The sequence below is a fragment of the Aotus nancymaae genome, unplaced genomic scaffold (genome assembly GCF_030222135.1).
Source record: "Aotus nancymaae isolate 86718 unplaced genomic scaffold, 86718_ANA_hifiasm-v0.15.2.pri h1tg000057l, whole genome shotgun sequence".
NCBI classification, from domain to species: domain Eukaryota; kingdom Metazoa; phylum Chordata; class Mammalia; order Primates; family Aotidae; genus Aotus; species Aotus nancymaae.
Window position 1 is genome coordinate 67,246,734 of NW_026988471.1, and position 16,471 is coordinate 67,263,204.

Consider the following 16,471-nt stretch of genomic DNA (forward strand, 5'->3'; position numbering starts at 1 on the left):
GGCCAATATTCAAGTCCAGGAAATACAGAGAACACCACAAAGATATTCCTCTAGAAGAGCAACCCCAAGGCACATAATCATCAGATTCACCAGGGTTGAAATGAAGGAGAAAATACTAAGGCAGCCAGAGAGAAAGGTCGGGTTACCCACAAAGGGAAACCCATCAGACTCACAGCAGATCTCTCAGCAGAAATCCTACAGGCCAGAAGAGAGTGGGGGCCGATATTCAACATCCTTAAAGAAAAGAACTTTCAACCCAGAATTTCATATCCAGCCAAACTAAGCTTCATAAGTGAAGGAAAAATAAAATCCTTTGTGAACAAGCAAGTACTCAGAGATTTCATCACCACCAGACCAGCTTTACAAGAGCTCCTGAAGGAGACACTACACATAGAAAAAAACAACCAGCACCAGCCACTCCAAAAACGCACGAAATGGTAAAGAGCATCAACACAATGAAGAATCTGCATCAACCAATGGGCAAAACAACCAGCTAGCATCAAAAATGACAGGATCAAACTCACACATAACAATATTAACCCTAAATGTAAATGGGCTAAATGCCCCAATCAAAAGACACAGACTGGCAAATTGGATAAAAAGCCAAAATCCATCAGTGTGCTGTATCCAGGAAACCCATCTCACATGCAAGGATACACAAAGGCTCAAAATAAAGGGATGGAGGAAGATTTACCAAGCAAATGGAGAGCAAAAAAAAGCAGGAGTTGCAATTCTCATCTCTGATAAAATAGACTTTAAAGCAGCAAAGATCAAAAGAGACAAAGAAGGACATTACATAATGGTAAAAGGATCAATGCAACAAGAAGAGCTAACAATCCTAAATATATTTGCACCTAATACAGGAGCACCCAGATACATAAGGCAAGTTCTTAAAGACTTGCAAAGAGACTTAGACTCCCACACATTAATAGTGGGAGACTTCAACACACCATTGTCAATATTAGACAGATCAAGGAGACAGAAAATTAATAAGGATATCCAGGACTTGAACTCAGACCTGGAACAAGCAAACCTAATAGGCATTTACAGAACTCTCCAGCCCAAATCCACAGAATATACATTCTTCTCAGCACCACATCACACCTACTCTAAAATTGACCACATAATTGGAAGTAAATCACTTCTCAGCAAATGCAAAAGAATGGAAACCATAACAAACAGTCTCTCAGACCACAGTGCAATCAAGTTAGAACTCAGAATTCAGAAGCCAACCCAGAACCGCACAGCCTCATGGAAATTGAACAACTTTCTCCTGAATGTTGACTGGATAAACACTGAAATGAAGGCAGAAATAAAGATGTTCTTCGAAACCAACGAGAACAAAGACACCACATACCAGAATCTCTGGGACACATTTAAAGCAGTCTCTAGAGGAAAATATATAGCAATAAGTGCCCACATGAGAAGAAAGGAGAGAACTAAAATTGACACCCTATCATCAAAATTGAAAGAGCTAGAGGAGCAAGATCAAAAAAAAACTCAAAACCTAGCAGAAGACAAGAAATAACTAAGATCAAAGCAGAATTGAAGGAGATAGAGACACGAAAAACCCTACAAAAAATCAATAAATCCAGGAGCTGGTTTTTTGAAAAGATCAACAAAATAGACAGACCACTATCCAGACTAATAAAAAAGAAAAGAGGGAATAACCAAATAGATGCAATAAAAAATGATAAAGGGGATATCACCACAGATTCCACAGAAATTCAAACCATCATCAGAGATTATTACAAACAACTCTATGCACATAAATTAGAAAACCTGGAAGAAATGGATAAATTCCTGGACAGTTGCCTCCTCCCATGCCTAAACCAGGAAGAAGTCGAAACCCTGAATAGACCAATAACAAGGTCTGAAGTCGAGGCAGTAATTAAGAGCCTACCACCCAAAAAAAGCCCAGGCCCAGATGGTTTCACAGTCGAATTCTACCAGACATACAAAGAGGAACTGGTACCATTCCTACTGAAACTATTCCAAATAATCCAAAAAGAGGGAATCCTTCCCAAATCATTTTATGAGACTAACATCATCCTAATACCAAAACCCGGCAGAGACTCAACAAGAAAAGAAAACTACAGGCCAATATCCATGATGAACATAGATGCAAAAATCTTCAATAAAATACTGGCAAGCCGATTACAACAGCACATCAAAAAGCTTATACACCATAATCATGTAGGATTCATTCCGGGGATGCAAGGCTGGTTAAATATACTCAAGTCTATAAATGTAATTCACCACATAAACAGAACCAAAGACAAAAACCACATGATTATCTCAATTGATGCAGAGAAGGCCTTCGACAAAATTCAACAGCCCTTTATGCTAAAAACCCTCAATAAACGAGGTATCGATGGAACCTATCTCAAAATAATAAAAGCTATTTATGACAAACCGACAGCCAATATCATACTGAATGGGCAAAAACTGGAAGCATTCCCTTTGAAATCGGGCACTAGACAAGGATGCCCTCTCTCACCACTCCTATTCAATATAGTACTGGAAGTTCTAGCCAGAGCAATCAGGCAAGAAAAAAAAATAAAGGGTATTCAATTAGGAAAGGAGGAAGTCAAATTGTCTCTATTTGCAGACGACATGATTGTATATCTAGAAGACCCTATCATCTCAGCCCAAAATCTCCTGAAACTGATAAGCAACTTCAGCAAAGTCTCAGGATACAAAATCAATGTGCAAAAATCACAAGCATTCCTATACACCAATAACACACTTAAAGAGAGCCAAATCAAGAACGAACTGCCATTCACAATTGCAAAAAAGAGAATAAAATACCTAGGAATACAACTAACAAGGAACGTAAAGGACCTCTTCAAGGAGAACTACAAACCACTGCTCAACGAAATAAGAGAGGACACAAACAGATGGAGAAACATTCCATGTTCATGGTTAGGAAGAATTAATATCGTGAAAATGGCCATACTGCCCAAAGTAATTTACAGATTCAATGCTATCCCCATCAAGCTACCAATGACCTTCTTCACAGAACTGGAAAAAACCACCTTAAACTTCATATGGAACCAAAAGAGAGCCCGCATAGCCAAGTCAATTCTAAGCAAAAAGAACAAAGCGGGAGGCATCACACTACCGGACATCAAACTCTACTACATGGCTACAGTAATCAAAACAGCATGGTACTGGTACCAAAACAGAGATATAGACCAATGGAACACAACAGAGGCGTCGGAGGCGACACAACATATCTACAACCACCTGATCTTTGACAAACCTGAAAAAAACAAGCAATGGGGAAAGGATTCCCTGTTCAATAAGTGGTGTTGGGAAAACTGGCTAGCCATATGCAGAAAGCAGAAACTCGACCCCTTCCTGACACCTTACACTAAAATTGACTCCAGATGGATTAAAGACTTAAACATAAGATGTAACACCATAAAAACACTAGAAGGAAACCTAGGCAAAACCATTCAGGACATAGGCGTAGGCAAAGACTTTATGACCAAAACACCAAAAGCATTGGCAACAAAAGCCAAAATAGACAAATGGGACCTAATCAAACTCCACAGCTTCTGCACGGCAAAAGAAACAGTCAATAGAATGAATTGGCAACCAACAGAATGGGAAAAAAATTTTGCAGCCTACCCGTCTGACAAAGGGCTGATATCCAGAATTTACAATGAGCTAAAAAAGATTTACAAGAAAAAAACAAACAAGCCCATTCAAAAATGGGCGAAGGATATGAACAGATACTTTACAAAAGAAGACATACATGAGGCCAACAAACATATGAAAAAATGCTCATCATCACTGGTGATTAGAGAAATGCAAATCAAAACTACATTGAGATACCATCTCACGCCAGTTAGAATGGTGATCATTAAAAAATCTGGAGAAAACAGATGCTGGAGAGGATGTGGAGAAATAGGAACACTTTTACACTGTTGGTGGGAGTGTAAATTAGTTCAACCACTGTGGAAAACAGTGTGGCGATTCCTCAAGGACCTAGAAGTAGAAATCCCATTTGACCCAGCAATCCCATTACTGGGCATATATCCAAAGGATTATAAATTGTTCTACTATCAGGACACATGCACACAAATGTTCATTGCAGCACAGCTTACAATAGCAAAGACCTGGAACCAGCCCAAATGCCCATCGATGATAGACTGGACAGGAAAAATGTGGCACATATACACCATGGAATATTATGCAGCCATTAAAAACGAGGAGTTCACATCCTTCGTAGGGACATGGATGAACCTGGAAACCATCATTCTCAGCAAACTGACACAAGAACACAAAATCAAACACCACATGTTCTCACTCATAGGTGGGTGTTGAACAAGGAGAACACGTGGACACAGGGAGGGGAGCACTATACACGGGGGTCTGTTGGGGGGGGTGGCGGGGACAGTGGGGGGGTGGGGAGTTGGGGAGGGATAGCATGGGGAGAAATGCCAGATATAGGTGAAGGGGAGGGAGGCAGCAAATCATACTGCCACATATGCACCTATGCAACAACCTTGCATGTTTTTCACATGTACCCCAAAACCTAAAATGCAATTAAAAAAAAAAATTACACAGTCTTAGGTAGTTGTTTATAGCAATGCGAAAACAGACTAATACAGAGTGGGAGGTGCCACACACCTTTAAATGACCAGATCTCATGAGAACTCAACTATCTTGAAGGCAGCACCAAGCCGTGAGGCATCTGCCCCTATAATCCAAGCACCTCCTGCCAGGCCCCACTTCCAGCATTGTAGATTGCAATTCACCATGAGATTTGGGCAGTGACAAATAGTCAAGCTCTATCAGGAGTGCTCTCCAAAACATATGACAGTTGCCTTTAATCAGTTAGAAAAAAATAAAAAATCCAGTAGAAAAATGGGCTGAAGACTTGAGTTGCACATTAGAAACCTGACTGGCTAATAAACATGTTTATATTAATATAGTTTTAATAAAAATGCCCATTATCTTGAAATATATTGATGTATTTATTCAGCAACTTATTGTAGCTGCACCTACAAGGTGCAATTTAAATAAATTTAGATAAATTCTATAACTGATTTTAATTGCCAATGGAAGTTTAAAGATCTTGAAAATCAGAAAGATAGACAAGTGACTTTTAGTTCATTCATTTTATCTTAATGTTTGTTAAATATCACTTATTTTCTGTTCCCTCATCAATCACAAATTCTTTGATATACTAAAGCAAATTATATATACAACTGTAATAAAATGTTGAGAGGGAAGTTTTAGTTAAAAATCTATATAAAATTACATAAATTAATATAGCAAATTTTTTATGATGGTCCCTTCTGTATACTGCATAACCCAAATTATATTTAAGTGATTAAATATTTTTTTGCTTTTTTTTAACTTGGAAATCTACCTTATAAACTTACCACCAAATAAAAAAATAGCTTTGACAAAGAGAGTTGAATGAAATTAGGGCAATTACTAATTTGTACTTTTGAGTTGAATGACTTTCTGCCTTTTTTCCCCTCTAATATTTCTCCTACAAAAAATGCTCTAGCTCTCCAGCAGTTCTTGGAAATGGTGCATGAGGAGATGATGCTAGCTCTTGAGGAGATGATGTTAACTTTTTTATGTGTCATTTAAATTTAATCTACAGCCTAGTATCAGCAGGGAGAAAAGACATTATAAAGGCAAACTGAGGATGATGTTCTTTGTAAATGACTGCATCACCAGTGATTGGTTATGCCCTCAGGGTGAATTCATAGCTGTCAGTGCTTTTATTTCATTTTAATAAAATCTTACTCATTTGTGGTCTTGGATGATTGAGACAGTAGCTCTGTAACTACATATAAATTGCAATTTTTCTTTTTTTCTTTTGTTATCGATCCTCAAATATATGTCTTTGGGTGGTTGTGTTTGTTTTATTGCACAAGGTTCCTGAGTTGAGATTGTTTTTCTTTTCATGAAATTAAAAGTATACTTGTGAAATATCTGGAAAATCCTGTAATAGCCTTTTCCCAACTTACTTTGTTTAAAAAAAAGTTTTCCAAATTAAAAAAAAACACTGAAAATAGGTGTTTTTTGGGGGTATACATCTATCATTCTTTAAAATTTAATGATAACTCTAAAAGAAAGCTATAGAAAATTGATTTGTATTTTAGTTCCATTTTTTGCAGGGAAAATGCATCCTTTGCACCACTTCTAAAGTTATAGCATTATCTGTTTGTTTGAATTTATAATCTCATGGATTTGTTAAAAGACACACATGAATAATATGTCTCTCATGTAGGTAGTTATACCTTTTCATCACTGTGGGTTTGGGTTTGCCAAGATTTTGTCTACCCTTCTTTGCTTTTAGAATCAAAGCAAATGAGAAAAATTGTCTCACTGAAGCAATTGGGGATCCTTAACCCTTTCGGTGTCAGGAAGAGTTTGAATATTCAGAAAAATCTTTAAATTCACTGTGGTCTGGATTGAAAAGATTTTTAATGATTTATTGTTCTTTTGAAAAGGTTACAGGTCCAATTCAGTCTCCTTTCTATTTTTTGTTATTGTTATTACTCAGCATATGTCCATTCCCAGGGTGATAATTACTTTGCCGTGATGTCTCCAGAAAAAGTCTCATTTAAACTGATGAAATAGACAGAAGAAAGGGTAATAAAGATAGGTGCTCTATATAAGATTGTACTAAAAAAAAAAACCCAAAGATCTGCATTATGTAGATTGCTTTGTCATATCCTAAAGCTTATTATTTTAAAAAACCCAGTGATATCGATGACAAAAAGGCTATTTGACTTATGGAAATAGCCAATTTTAGCTTGAATCTCATTAGAATATTTAAGGCACTTCATAATAGGTCTTTTTTTCTTTGAAGCAACTCTTGTTACCTTTGCTAACACGGAAATAATGGCAAACACAATGTAAAATAGTGGATATTGTAATCGTTTTAACTTTGAGATTTGTTTGCTACTTGTGATTTGAATGAGGATGATCTTCATAGTGGGAGTTTTATTTAAACAAATAAGATGATTCCTCTTTCGGGTAGAAAGAAAGCTGTATTGTTTGCTTGAGAGATTTGATTAGAATCTTCCTTCCCATATGTCTTAGTTCATTTTGTGCTGCTATAACAGAATACCTGAGGCTGGGTAATTTATAATGAACAGACATTTATTTGGCTCACCATTCTGGAAGCTCGGAAGTCTCAAATGCAGGGGCCGCATCTGGTCAGAGCCTTTTTGCTGCATTATAATGTGGTGAAAGGCATTACATGGAGAGAGAGCATGCATGAGAGAGTGAGCAAGAGAGAGCCAAACTTGCGTTTATGACAAACCCACTCTCAAGATAGCAGACTTGCTCCTGAGATAATGAATCCACTCTGGTGATAATGCCATTAATAAATTCGTGAGGGCATTTCCCTTATGACCTAATTACATGTTAAAGGTCCTACTTGTCAACATTGTTGCATTAGGGTTGGCATTTCCAACACATGGACTTTGGGGGATACATTCAGACCATAGCATTGTAGTTTCTGATTTTTTAGTTGTAGTAAGAAATTAGTAGGAGAAAATAAATGGTAAAGAAACTAGCCGTTGTCAGGGAATTAGTGCATTTTGGATATAGAAGTTGGGGGACTCAGTTTTTCCATACTAAGAATTATTTTTCATGTTTCTCCTTGTGATATCCAGTTGTATCTATTAAGCAAAATAGAAGACTCTTTTAACCAGTTAAGTGATAACTTTGCTTTTTTTCTTTGATTCCTGGAGAAATGGGAGGTATACCATAGCTTCTTTTCTCTTATATAAATAATAATTATGGTACTTATAAGAGTTAGATTTATTAGTCTAAGTTTATGCTTAAATTGTTTTGATACCAAAATTCTGAATTCATAATTAATTGTATTTTTGTCATAATTTTGAGTTACATTATCGTATTGTATTCTTTTTAAATTTAATTATATTCTTTTTAAATTTTTTAGATACACACAAATCCATGTTTTTATCAGTCTTCAGAGAAGAGTCAGCTCGTACCATTGAAGACAAATCTATGGTGCTATTTGAATCCTGGAGATAGTTTTTCTTTGTTAGTTGACAAATACATTTTCCGCATTCTCTCTATACCCTCTGAAGTGGAAATGGAATGTACCTTGAGGTAAGTGCTTGATGAAATGAGAGTAAGGATGCTGTTTTTAATGTAATTCCTCAGATCTCACAAATCCTTTGGTAGGAACCAGTCGAAACCATTAAACTCAATTGGAGATAGAGTAGGTGTGTAATATGTGTGTGTGCATGTGTGTGTTTTGTGCACATGCACATGTGTATCTGTTTCTAGAAAACATTTGACTTTGGAAACTTATATGCCTTGATAGCAGTTGCTCCCATATATGGTGTCTTTTATCATTGTATTCAGAATGTATTTTCAATTGAACAGTATTCAGTTAGTTAATTTGAAATTGACTATCTTTTCCTCATTTTTTTTAGCTTTTTAAATTTTAAGGTATTAATTTCTGACTTACATTACACTTGTATAACTCCTCTTTCTTATAAAAATAGAAAATACAGATCAGGGAAACTGAGGACATGAGGTATTAGAATAAATATACTGGTATCTGACTTACAGTTAAAATTCATACACTAGTTTTTTTTAGTCAGCCTTAGAAGATTATTTGGCTTTGTTTCTGCTTTTAAATTATAGAATGCATAAACTAGACTTAGTAGATGGACAGAATTATGCAGAGTATGTTCTCTGATTGCAATGGTATTGTCAGTAAATCATTAACAATAAAATAGCCATACAAATCTACAAATACTTTGAAATTAAATAACACACTTCTAAATTACCCTTGGGTCAAAAGGAGAAGTCATAGGGAAATTAGAAAACATTTTAAACAGAGTGATATTGAAAACAGCATAAAATATTGTGAGATGCAAGTAAATTAGTCCTTAGGGAGAAGTTTGTAGTTGAATGCCTGTATTAGAAGAGAAGAAAGCTATAAAACCAGTGATCTGTGCTTCTACTTTAGGAGGATAGACAAAAAACTAATTAATCTCAAAGAAAATAGAAAAAAAAAAGAAAATTAAAACTAGAAGTCAATGAAATAAAAAATAGATGAAAAGAAAATCAGTAAAGCTATAGAGTGGTTTGGTGAAAAGCAACCTTTACTACAGTAAAGTAAGTACTTTACTTAGTAAGGCTTACCAAGAAAAAGGTGAGAAAACATGAATTATCAATATCAACAGTAGAAGAGGGGATATCATTACTGATACTACAGACCTTAGAAGAAAAATAAGGAAATATTATGTAAAACTTTATGCCAATAAATTTGGCAGTTAAAATAAATGGGCATATTTCTTAAAAAAAACTGATTCAGGAAAAAATAGAAATCTGATGAATTCCTTATCCATTAAAAAATGAATTCATAATTTAAGGATTTCCCACAAGGATATTCACTAATGAATTCTGTTAAAATTACAAGGAAGAAATAAATGCCAATATTATTCCTTTTTCTCAAAAACAGAAGATGATATAGTTCCTAACTCATTTTATGAAGCTTCTATAATTCAAATACTAAAATCAGAGAAGATTTTACAAAAAAAAAATCCCCAAACTACAGACGGATATTCTTTATAACAAAGTATTTACAAATCAAGTAAAAAGGATAATACTCTATTACAAAGTGGGGCTTGTTGAAGGAATATAAGGTTAGTTTATCATATAAAAATCAAAGCAGTTCAGCATAATAAAGAACTATCATTTTAATAGATGCTCAAAAATAATTTTGACAAAATTCAACACCTGTTCATGATTTTTAAAATTTTTGTGAAAACAAGGAAAAGAAGGAAACTTTTTTTCCTACAAAAAACCTGTTAGTGAAATGTTGAAAGTTCTCTCCCTAAGATTGGGGCTACAACAAAGATAATATATATCAGATTTGAAAGGAAGAAGTAAAACTGTATTTGTTTGGAGATGACATGATTGTATATTTAGAAAATCCTGGGAATCTACCAAAAAGAAAAGCAAGTCACAAACAGTATCTATTATATTATTATATTTATATTAAATTCTGTAAGAAGTAAACTACTCTGTTAAGTAGAAATTTAATCAATGGTTATTTCCAAGGGGATTGACTAGGAAGAAGCTACAAGGGAGCTTTTTGTTTGGCTTTGTTTCAGCTTTTAAACAAATATGGACTTATTCTGTGTCTTGTTAAGGGTGCAGATTAAGTGGGTGTATGCATTTATCAAAACTGATCAAATTTCATACTTCAGATATGTGCATTTTGTATATAAATTAATCTAAAAATGCTTAAATGTAAGTGGAAAAAAAAGGAAGTTGCTTTTTAGTTAAATGAACTTCATTAACTATTGCTTACTACTTTATTTATTTATTTGTTTATTTAGAGATGTAGTCTCACTCTGTTGCCAAGGCTGGAGTGCAGTGGCAGGATCTTGGCTCACTGCAACCTCCACTTCCTGGGTTCAAGTGATTCTCCTGCCTCAGCCTCCCAAGTAGCTGGGACCACAGGCATGTGTCACCTCACCCAGCTAATTTTTGTATTTTTAGTAGAGACCAGGTGTCACCATATTGACCAGGCTGACCACAAACTCCTGACCTTGTGATCTGCCCACCTTGGCCTCCCAAATGCTTACTACTTTAAAGTTCAAGTCTTTTTCTCTTATCATACATGTATGAAGCATGCTGTTTTAAAATAGCTGTCAAAATGAGACATATAAAAAACTGATTTTTTTGTTATAATAATTTCATTATAGAATTATATACTTTTTTCAAAAATTAGGAAAATATGCATCCTTATGAAACAAAGTATGGTCATTGCCTGATAACTTATTTAAAATATTATATGTCTATTTAAATTTTATTTATATTAATTCAAATTAGCTTATTCCCTTAGTGTGAAAGACCAGTGTCTTTAAGGCCAGTGTCACACTTTAAATATATCAGGTTATGGGATTAGTGAATTTTGAATTTTTTCCTATTGATGAAACTGAAAATAAACCCACTTTCACAGCACTATACTTTTCTCAGGCTATTTAAACCTTGGGTTCTGTCATTTTCTGGAAGGGCTTACAGAACTCAGGAACAGTTTACTTACTACTAGATTACTGGTTTATTACAAATGCTATATTATAGTATACAAATTAATGGCCAGATGAGGAGATACATAGGGTAAAGTCTGGAAGGGTCTCCAGCACAGGAGCTTCTGTTCCAGTGGAGTATTGGGGTATACCACTCTCCCAGCACTTGGACATGTTCTTGTTCACCAACCTGGAAGCCCTCTGAACTTTGTCTTTTTGGGTTTTTATGGAGGCTTCATTACAAAGGCATGATTGAGTAAATCATTGGCCAATGAGATTAAGTCAATCTCCAGCCCCTGTTCCCTCCCTGGAGGTGGTGGGTGGTGGTTTGGGAGTTCCTACCCTCTAATCATATAATTGGTTTTCCTGAAAACTAGCCCTTCATCTTTAGAGGCTTTCCAAAAGTCACCTCATTAACATAAATTCAGGTGTGGTTGAAAGGGGCATGTTGTGAATAACAAAAGATGCTCCTTTCACCTGTTTTGGAGTTCCAGCCAGGAACCAGAAGTGAAGACCAACGTATGTGTTTCTTACTATATCACACCATCACAGGCACATTCTTGTGGTTTCTGCCAGTAGCCAGGACCTGTAGTTCTTTAGTGAATATTTAGTTTCCTATTGAAATAAGGACAGTACTTCTCTAGTCAGGTGATGATGAGTTAACTCTGATATTAGATTAGAAGCCATGGGGGAGGTGGGGGCAGATTTTGAATTCGAGTATCATCATGAGAGATGTCTATCTGGAGGAGGCAGCTGCCTGATTTCCAGAGAGGGAGAGCTCAGTCTAGCAAGAAGAAGTGGACTATGTCTTAGATTGGAAGCATTGAAATAAACTTTAGACATTTCTTGATATCATTGGAATTTTCATGTTTTTGAACTAGCTCTCTTTTGCAGTGTCAATCACATAAAAACACTGCTTACTGTTCTACAAGCTTTACATGTATGAATTTTTTAATCTTTATAATAATCTCTATGAGGACTAAGTATTATTAATATCCTTATATTACAGATGAAGAAATTGAGACACAGAAGGTTTAAGGCTTGCCCAAGGTCACAACTTAATACATGGCAGAGGTGGGATCCAAACTCAAGCCTGTTTCCAGAGTTGATGGTCTTACTGATTACCCTCTGCTGTATGAGAATGCTTACTATAGCACTCATTTGAATTGTGAAAACACCTGTAGAAAGGCTAAATAAATTTGGTATAATCCTGTAATTATGTGAAAGAGAATGAACTAAGAGAGAGCTTAGGTTAAAACATGGATAAATCTCCCCTTGTAATGTTGAGGGAAAAACCCCAAAAAGGTTATAAACATATAAAACATATATAATTTCTATAAAATAGTAGATACATACATACAAATAATAAAAGTATAAAGACATGCATGGGAACAATAAAATCAAATTCAGGCTAATGTTTACTTTTGGAGAAGGAATGGGAGAGAGAGGAGCAAGACTGAGGCTGGGCAGGGAGAGGGCTTGAATTATATTTGTAATTCATCTGGAGCAAATATGAGAAAATGTTTCTATTGGGGTGGTGGATACACAAATATTTATATTCTTAGATATGTAGAGAGACTACATATATTCTCTATATATTTTTGCATGTTGAAATATTTAAGAAATTTAAAAAGAATAGAAGAAAATTTACATCCTTTGTAGAAGTTGTTAGGACTCTCTTGCCATGATAATTCTTTTCTTCCAACCAGTTGTAAATTTAAGGAAGGGATCTGAACCACAAAGCAACGACAGAAAAGCTTGTCATTTCTTTAGGTTTTCCTTTTACTCATATTAAAATGTTTTTTACATACAGAATTTAGATTCTGCATAATTAGTCCTACTCATTGCCTACTTTGAAGGAATATATAAGTCTATACATGTCAGTTCTAGTTTATTCATTCTGCACTCTTTTCTCTATATATGTAAGTATGAAATTATTCTGCCTGGAGTATCAAAACCCATGCTTTTATGAGAAGTCAAAGAGAAAGCCAAATAAGAAAAAGAATACTTGTTTTTATATTTTAGTAAATTAAATTATAGCACATTTCACATAGAAGCGCTAATATTAATTCTTCCTCCCCAATAGTAGGTGCTTAGTAAGTGTTGGTTTTTTGAATACATTAATGAAATGTCTGAGGATATTAAATTGAGTGATAATGTGATAAGTATAAAATTTTGTTTTCGTAGCTGAATTTCATTGCTGATAAGGAAGTATGACATCGTCTCTTTAGGGAGATTATTTATTTTAAGACACTTATGAGGAAAGTAAAGTAAATCCTTTGTCATACTGAATTACTTTTTTTTCAAATTGTTGAAAATCTATGTACGTAGATTCCATATAAATAACTACTAATTTTGATTACTGTTATTGAAGAAGCAATAAAATGTTGATGAAAATGTCATGATAGTATGATAATATGCAAGTTTCAAATTCATTTATAATTATTTAAAAATGTATTTTTAGATCCAGGTTATTCATAATAGCATATTTTATATTCAAGATATGAAAATACATAACTTATATTTAAACAACATTTTGAATATATTTGAAAGACTTTAAGAGTAACTTAATTGCCAAAACAATCCTAGAAAAGAAGAAAAAAGTTGGATGATTCACACTTCTTGACTTCAAAACCTACTATGAAGCTACAGTAATCAAGACAGTCCTGGTATAAAGAAAGACATATAGATCAAATATATAGAATTGAGGGTCCAGAAGTAAACCATTACATTTAGGGTCAGTTGGTTTTTGACAAAGACGTCAAGACAATTAAATGGGAGAAAGAATAGTCTTTTCAACAAATGGTGCTGGGACAACTGGATATCCACATGAAAAAGAATGAAATTAGATTCCTGCTGTACACCATATTAAAAATTATCTTAAAATGATCAGAGGCCTAAATATAATATAAGCACTAAAACTCTGAAACTCTTAGAAAAAAACAGGTGTAAATCTTTGTGACCTTACATTAGGCAATGGTTATAACACCAGAAACACAAGCAAACAGAAAAAATAGATAAATTGGACACAGTTAAGAAAGTGAAAAGACAACCACAGAATGAGAGAAAATTTTTGTAAATTACTTATCTCATAACAGACTTATATTCAGAATATTTAAAGAATTCTCAACAACACAAAGGCAAACAATCCAATTTTAAAATGCATAACTGATTTCAATAGACATTTTTCCAAAGAAGGTATACAAATGGTCAATAGAACATGAAAAAATGTTCAACATCATTAGTCACAGGGAAATGCAAATCAAAACCACAATGAGATACCACTGCACATCTACCAGGAAAGCTACAATCAAAAAGATAATAACAAGCATTGGTGAGGTTGTGGAGAAACTGAACTATTATACATTGTGGTGGGATTATAAAATGGTATAGCCTCTTTGGAACATATTCTGGCAGTTCCTCAAAAGTTTAAACATGGAATTACTCAGCATTTCCACTCCTATGTATATACCCAAAAGAATTGAAAACCTATGTCCACATCAAAACTTGTGCATAGATATTCAGCAACATTACTCATAACAGCCAAAAAGTGGAAATAGCCCAGCTGTCCAGCAGCTGTTGAATAGATAAACAAATATTGTGTAGTCATACAGTAGAATATTATTTGGCCATAAAGAGGAATGAAATACTTATATATGCAACAACACAGATGAATCTTGAAACATTGTGCTAAGTGAAAAAGCTAGATATGAAAAACCGCATACTGTATTTCATTTATATGAAATATCTAGAAAATGCAAATTCGTAGAGACAGAAGGTAGATTAATGGTTGCCAGGAGCAGGAGGAAGAGGCAATGGGAAGAGACTGCTAATGCATATGGAATTTCTTTATGAGGTGATGAACGTGTTCTAAAATTAGATATTGATGATGGTTGCACAACTCTGTTAACATTACTAATAACCACTGGATAGTACACTTGAACAGGATGAATTTATCGTTATATGGATTATTTTTCAATAAAGCTATTATAAAAAAGACAATTACCTTTATTAGACCACATTTAACTTTCCAAGTTTTAATTTTTTATTTAAAATATCCTGTAATAATGCTTTATAAATCCTGTGATAGTTGATTGCTTCTAGAAGTATTTGAACATAAAATAAAAATATGTATCACAGTGACAGTGTTTGATATTTAAATAAAGGTATAATAGAACAATTTGTACTTGTACTTTTTTTGAACAAAATATTAAATAGAATTTTGTTCTGAGGTTGTTACTACATTTATTCTGGATAATTGTTAATAAAAGTTGCATATGGACTATAGAGTGTATATGAATTCATCTCAGACTTATGCCAGAATAGAAAATAAACTGGAAATGGAATTGATGATGTTACTTAATTCCTATCACTTGTGAAAAATTATCACACTACTGTTAAATGTTTCTTAATATTTCCATGTTAAATATTAAGAAAACGTGAGAAAAAATTATAATTTGGAAGTACACCTGTAACTTATGAGTAAAATGGATCTGGTATTGTAGTGGAGTGAACTTTTATAGATTTGACAATCATACATTTCCAAGAATTTGTCTCCAGCACCTGGCACAGTGCGTGACACACAGTAGTTTTAAAAATATTGATTGAATGAACAAAAAATGTGATGCTGCATAGTAATTTACTCTAAGTAAATTTTCTCTTTTGGCTGATTCCTACCATTGAAATTCAAGGCTGCCTTTGAAGGAAATTATTCACTGTATAAGAAATACTAAAACAAACAAATAAAACAAGTGGTTAATTAGATTCCTCTCAACTAGACGTAATTCTAAAATCTTATATTTTAGTTTTTAAAAATTCACATTTAATAAGGACAATTTACACACAGTAAAATTCATCCCTTTTAAATGTGCAATTCAATGCACTAAAAATGATAATATAGTCATTTAAAATACTACCAGAGTGAGATATAGAACATTTCTATTTCCCCGCATATTCTCTCATGGCTCTCTGTAGTGTATCCCTTCATTCCACTACAAATCCCTGGCAACCATTAATACGGTTTCTGTCCTTGTAGCTTTGCATTTCAGGATGTTATATAAATGGAGTAATACAATATACCTTTTGTGTCTGGCTTCTTTCACTTAGCAAAATGCCTTTGGGATTCATCTGTATTCATACACACATCAATAGTTCATTCCTTGTTATTTCTGAGTAGTAGTTCGTCTATAGTTTCAAATTTTCAAAAGCAAATTTGTTGGATCATGTCTATGCATACATAAGTAGTAATGACCCAACAACTTTGGATGACCTTACTACATATTGCAGAGAGTATGAGGTAATTGGTTCTGCTAGTATGTCCCACATATGACCATGGATGTTCCTGTGCCAGAATATTTAGCTTGCAGCTATACTGCAGTTTGGGGATATTTCATAAGTAGCTCTATTAA

The 16,471-nt window shown here is 34.2% G+C and overlaps 1 protein-coding gene across 1 annotated transcript in view; it reads left to right on the top strand.

The window, feature by feature from the left end:
* The window catches only part of APLF (aprataxin and PNKP like factor), a 79,185-nt gene that overhangs the window by 15,771 nt on the left and 46,943 nt on the right, over positions 1-16,471 (top strand). Inside the window, exon 3 of the mRNA XM_064363783.1 lies at positions 7,949-8,121. Coding sequence (XP_064219853.1) covers positions 7,949-8,121 — 173 coding nt within the window. The remainder of the gene's footprint in view (positions 1-7,948; positions 8,122-16,471) is intronic.